General features: G+C 38.8%; 1 protein-coding gene across 1 annotated transcript in view; it reads left to right on the top strand.

Annotated features, from left to right (window-relative positions):
- The window catches only part of UBN2 (ubinuclein 2), a 46,363-nt gene that overhangs the window by 5,648 nt on the left and 34,715 nt on the right, over positions 1 to 6,000 (top strand). The window contains 1 exon segment of the mRNA XM_017737877.1: positions 403 to 504. Within this exon segment, the coding sequence (XP_017593366.1) occupies positions 403 to 504 (102 nt within the window).

The raw sequence follows: 6,000 nt of genomic DNA, 5'->3' as shown, positions 1-6,000 counted from the left end.
CTTTACTGAACGCTGGGCTATCAGTATTTTCCCTTGTAATGACCCTGTAACATACTGAAAACCTTAACACTTTCTGAATTATCCCAGCCCTTCTATCACTATGCTTTAAAACCATAGGACAGGGAAACATCTCCAAATAGGAAATGCGAGAAAGATCTTGGTCTTGCAGAAAAAGGTAGCTAGTGACTGCCTTTCAGGGATGATTCTGGTGAAGCATGTTTGCCAGAATGCATCCACATGTGGAAGTTTTCATTAGTCATCTAGACCATCTTCAAGGAAGCATTCAAGAAAGCAAAACTGCTAATTCCTTGAATGGCTATTCCTCCAATGCCTTATGCTTTGTAGGCTTTAGTACATTGCTTCCATGTTTTCTAAGTGATGTAACAGTTGCTTTGTTTTCAGGGTGGAAAGCCACATAAACATCGGAAAGATCGCCTGCAGGATTTAATCGATATAGGTTATGGCTACGATGAAACGGACCCTTTCATTGATAATTCTGAAGCGGTAAGTAAGCCTCATCAAAGCAGCAAGAAATCATGAGACAGTGCTTTATCTTTTCAACAGAGAAGAAAGGTAAGGGAAAATACTTTGTACCTGTCTATAACTGATGTAAATACAAAGGGCATCCTACTTTGGGAGACCAATGAATTATTGTATAGGTAGTCTTATTCAAGATATTATGCCCTGAAGAATTAAAGAAGCCATTCCAAGATCAAATAATTTTCCAGCTTTAGAAATTAAAATATTTTTGTGTGCTTCATTTACTGTTGACTGAAATTACACTGGCTCTGTTTAGTTTCTTGTACTAGCTCTCTGGATTATTAGTGGGTTACTGGCATTAGATTTCCTGCATTAGATCAGGAAGCTATTTTCTTCTTAAGAACCAGTAAGAATAGGATGGTTATTCTAAACATTGACTGAATGTCTGAAAAATTTGAGACAAAACAGGTTAAGCAGCAGGATATTACTGCTTACTTTGAATATTTTTCAGAAATGAAAGTATATCTTGAGGTAAAAAAAAACCCATACTAGTTTGGTGCAGGCAGTATCAAGGATATCGGAAGGTTTTAAGAGGGCATTTGAAGATATCTTAGAGGTGATATATGAAATTATGAAAATGAGGAAAAAGCTTAGAAAAAAGAGTGGATGATCTAAAAGCTCAGAAACCTCCTATAATTCTTCTTTATTAAGTGTCAGAAAGAAGTAGGTGTACAGTTTAGTCAAGTAAGAAAAAACCCCACAAATAATAGCTGTCGCTTGCCAGCCTTCTGTTTCTTCCGGTGCTGAGTGACACTGGACAAAGCAGTAATGATCTGCTGTGAGGAGGAGGGAGCTGGAATTCTGAGTGGGAGAGAAAAGATTGTGAAAAGGAGTTGTGAGAAAAGAGTAAGAAAAGTGCATAAGTGCATTGCTTAGCATTACGTTATGTTAAGCCTGCATTTAAGTTCTAAAACTTCACAGTAAAGAGCTGTAAACTGAGCTGTGAGGTTTCTAGCATGTAGATGTTGCAATGAGTGATCCTATGACCTGTGTGAGGTGCACAGAAAGTGTCTGCAGAGCTGATACCTTTTTGAGAAAAAGTTCAGCAGTTACCCACAGGGCATAGCAGGCTGAGTTCATCTATGTGCATTGGTAGTTTTTGAAGTAGGTCTGAAGCTGTGTGAAGAGAGAGTTTGTTGTAAGGTGCTTATTGTAACTTACATTAGTTTGTTGTTTTTCTTGGTCTAGATGAAAATTTTACTTGAACCTGCCAATATTAAACTGTCCTATCATTATCCCACAAGTTTTGGTTGTGCTGCTGGAACAGTATTGGGGTCTAGGCCTTCATATGCCTTTTCCAAAGGTCTGATTCTGGTCTCTAGTTTGGTAGGAACAGGTGTGCTTCTTTTCTGCTGAGAAACCACTTGAGCCTATAGCTTTATCTGATTTCTTACTGTTGCTTAAGTTCATCATCTTAGCTTTTGAAACTTTATGATACTCAACCCAAGTTCTGGCTTGGTTTTCCTGGATTTACTGTGACCTATCACAGATCTGATGGGAGATTTGGAACACTTGCAGTACTTATAGCACAGGTCTCTGTCAAGGTACGAGTCTGGTGTATTAATACTTAGCATATTGTGCCTCCTTCCAGCACTGGTGGTGCTACCAGCAGCAGATCTGGTAGATTTGCAGGAGCATTTACTTCTATCTCTTGCCAGAGTCCTTGCAAAATGTACAAAAGGCAGTTGTTAGAGGACCAGATGGTTGCATCATGTGCTAGCTGTGGAAGCTATTGGAGAGAATGGTGTATTCTCTAAAGATTGCTCTCCTCAACAAATCATTATGCCGAATACGGACTAGTGAGAGACCATCTCTGTTTTGCTTTTATCCCCATTTTTATACAGAAAACAAGAAAAAAAATAGCGTGCCAGCTGCAGTCCAAGTTGCTGTTGCAGAGCTTAAGAGTCCTGTAATGTAGGAGTTAAAGTCCAGCAAAACCTCTAATTCCATCATTCTATCTTGGACGCAAGAGAAATGTTCAGAAAGAAAATCTACATGTCTGGCTTGCTCATCTTCTGTGTGGGCAGCTGTGAAATTGCTGTGTATCCTGAGATGTGTCAGAGCCAAGCCCAGGCTGGACTTCTTTTTAGAAGACACACTCTTACACATAAAAAGCTATAATATCCTGGGCACAAATACTTGAAAAGTGAATGAGTGCCTCTTTAATTGCTCTAGGATTAGCTTGTGTCTATGCCCCAAAAAAAAAAAAAATTAAATCTTCCTCAGAATTTTAGTCCTTTTTCTTGTCCCAGTTGTGAAAGAAACACTGAGCTCTTTGGCACTGAAACAGATTTATTCCATAGCTTTAGAGATATTTTCCTTCTAAAAACAGATTTTGAGGTAAATGCATTTGCAGGCAAGCAGGAAATCTATATGAGTAGCTGTTCTTGAGTTGAGCATTTTGACTGTAGTCAGTGGATTGTGATAATTCCAGTAAAAAAAGTAAATCAAGACCATCTTACTATTGTTTCTAACTGCTCTGTAGGGGTTAGTCTGATAGTCCTAATCTTTGCTTATCTTAATGGACCTACACAAAGTGTCCATAACATGCAAAGAAAGCTGTCCCTCCTCAGTGTTTCCACTGCTTTGATGTAGAAAATAGGTTTTGCTGTAGTGTAAGCTGCCCAGAACTACATTCTTTGTGGAATGGAATGCCTGTAGAATTTTTCACCCATTCTATTTTTCCTGCACGCACGTGCGTGTCCAGCCAGATCAGGCTGATTACTTACTTGCTCTTGTGATGACCTCTGATTATTTGGTTGGTTGAATACCTTCCTTGTAATGTAAGCTTTATATAGCCAGAGACTGCAAGGGAACACACTGCTCTCTGAGCTTTCTTCTATGCAGTATAGAAGAGGGGAATTTAAAATAATATATGGTGTTAATGAAAACTTACACTGTTTTCTCTTACTCGGCGGTAACAAGGCTTGGATATCTAAACCAAATACTTCCCCTGTTCCAAGTAGGGGACTGTAGAAAAAGAACCATCGACCTAGAAATCTGTAAGCTGTGTCTTTTGAAGCAGTGATACCAGGTAGCCACACTGGCAGGAATTGAAGCAAAATGTGAATGCCAAGAGCAGTGGGAAGCAGGTAGTTCAGTTCTTCAGACACCCAGGCCCCTGTGTAAATATTTGACCTAGTCTGTTATATTCGTGGTTCCATAGTAGCCTTGTAAACACCGATGTAAAGAGTCCTGTGCTGCTCACTAGAGAAAACCAGCCTGTCAATGGTTTCTCATACGTGGAAAGTTTCTCCAAAACAGGTACTTCAGCTTAAAGGAAGAACTTGCTTTTCTTTAGCTACATCTTGCCTCAAGAGCTCAGATCATCTTAGAAGACAAACTTTCAAAGATTTTGTGTTGGTTTTAGTAACTCTGGACACAGTGTTAAAAGCATTGCTCTTTTTCTATCTGGGTTCTCTAGAATACTTTCCATAATTTAAGGGCTTGGTCTCTGCAAAAATTCTGTGTCATGATACACAGTTTTCGCACACTTCCAGGACAAATTTGTCTTCATCTTGTAATCCTCAGACTTTGAAAGGTATGAGATTTAATATCCTCTTCTCTCCTACCCTGGCTGCCCCTAAAACATGAAGCTGATGGGATACCAGTAAGGTTATCTTGCACAAGACTCTTGAATATCGGAGAAACTTTTCTCCGGTGAGAATAGTATCTCTTCAGGGAATAGCAGCTCAGTGTGTTAATGGAAATTTTTACCATTTTTGTGAGGTTCTGGGCCAGATGTAGTTTCAGGCCAACTTGGTATTATTCTCTCCTTCTTACTAGTCTTTAGAGTTTGTTCTATGCATAGCTATGGAAAGGAGTGTTGTTTCTTTGAAAGATCACTGTCTCTTAAAAAAACCTAACAAAAAAACCAAGCTATCAACCTGCAAATGTTTGAGGCATATACAGAAAAACACTCCATAGGATCCATTATTAAACATACTTTCATGGTGTATTGAGAGAAACCGAACACTGTGGCATTTTTCATCTGGAAAAGGCTGCCTTTGTAGAACTCAGTCACAAACCTCATCCACACTGAATACGTGAGGGTGGATTAAAGCTTCTGTTTTTAAGAGGTTCACTTGCCAACTGTTTCATTGGCTTTGGATTTGTGTGTTAATATTAGTACTGTCTTCCTTGTTCACTGTCACTTTGCCCAGGCTTGGAAGTTGTGTGCTTGGGGAATAGTGCTGACTTAGCTGAGTGCACCATGTCACCTTTAATAACAAGTCTTGCATGCTTCCCATGTGTCTTCAGGGGACATCTGCCGGCTGGCCCCTGATGTGTCCTGTGCATTTGACTGAGTACAAGGGCAAGTTTCAGTTTAGAGATTCATTGCTTTTTATTCTCCTCACCCCAAGATACATCAAGGTATAAAGTGGAGTATCAAACAAATAGATATTGATGCAGATGCAAGAACCAATATGGCTAGAGGAACAAAGGTAGTTGAATTTGCAGAACACATCTGATTTTTTTAAAGCAACAGTAATGTTTGTATGCTTCTTCTGCAAAAAGTTGTACCCTTCTTTAGGAAAGAATAAGAATAAGCTGAATAAACTGAAAATTCAGCACCTGTGTAAGTACGTGAAAAAAATTGAGCCTTGTATTTGGCCTGTGTAGTACCACTCTTTAAATTTGTAGGAGAAAGAAATAACAATGGGTGAAGCAACTTCCTGCATTTTGCTAGATTTAATTTTTTGAAGAGCACAAAATCACTTTTCGAAGTAATGGGAGCAACTAGAGGGGTAGATCATGGCCTAAGATCAGCTAGTCTTTAAGTAGATGAATTTGTTTAAGCAGTACGACAAACTGAAGCATTTCCCAAAAAATACACAAACAATGAGATTATTAATGTAATACAAAGGGAGGTTTATAACATGCCAAAATAACAGATATTTGATAAGCGCATTTGTCTTAAGAGTCATATATGGAAAGTCTGCTCTTCATGTTAAATGAGGGGAAAAGAAAAGTATAACCTTTTTTCTGCAGAATCTTCTAGCAGGTTTGTAACTTGAAACCTGGAGAGATTAGGTAATACATTACATAATTATTTAACACTGAACTAGATTTTCATTGTGGGTCAGGTCAGAGCTCAAGCTCTGTAAGAATTGAGTTGTACAGATAAAAGTTGTCACATGACTGGTCATACATTTTATAACTTCGGCTGAAATGTTTTCAAGGTGATAGGAATCTAATCTCTTTGCAGTGAAGGGGCAAAGCTAATAGCTAATAATTAGGCTAATAGCCTAATTCTGGTGACTGGTGGAAAGGTATAAAAGGTGTTGGTCAAGATGGGAACAAAACAGGAGAATTGATGTGTATTGGTACTTCTGTCAAGGTGCTCTGGTAGGCTGATGGATTACAATATCCTGACTACTGAACTAGGATTCTCCTATGAGACTACCCTGGGCCAAGTATTATATCTTTATAATCTGTTACGCTCTTTTCTGTTGTGCT

This window comes from Corvus brachyrhynchos, unplaced genomic scaffold, assembly GCF_000691975.1.
Source record: "Corvus brachyrhynchos isolate BGI_N302 unplaced genomic scaffold, ASM69197v1 scaffold56, whole genome shotgun sequence".
Taxonomy (NCBI): Eukaryota; Metazoa; Chordata; class Aves; order Passeriformes; family Corvidae; genus Corvus; species Corvus brachyrhynchos.
This window is presented reverse-complemented; position numbering and strand designations above follow the sequence as displayed.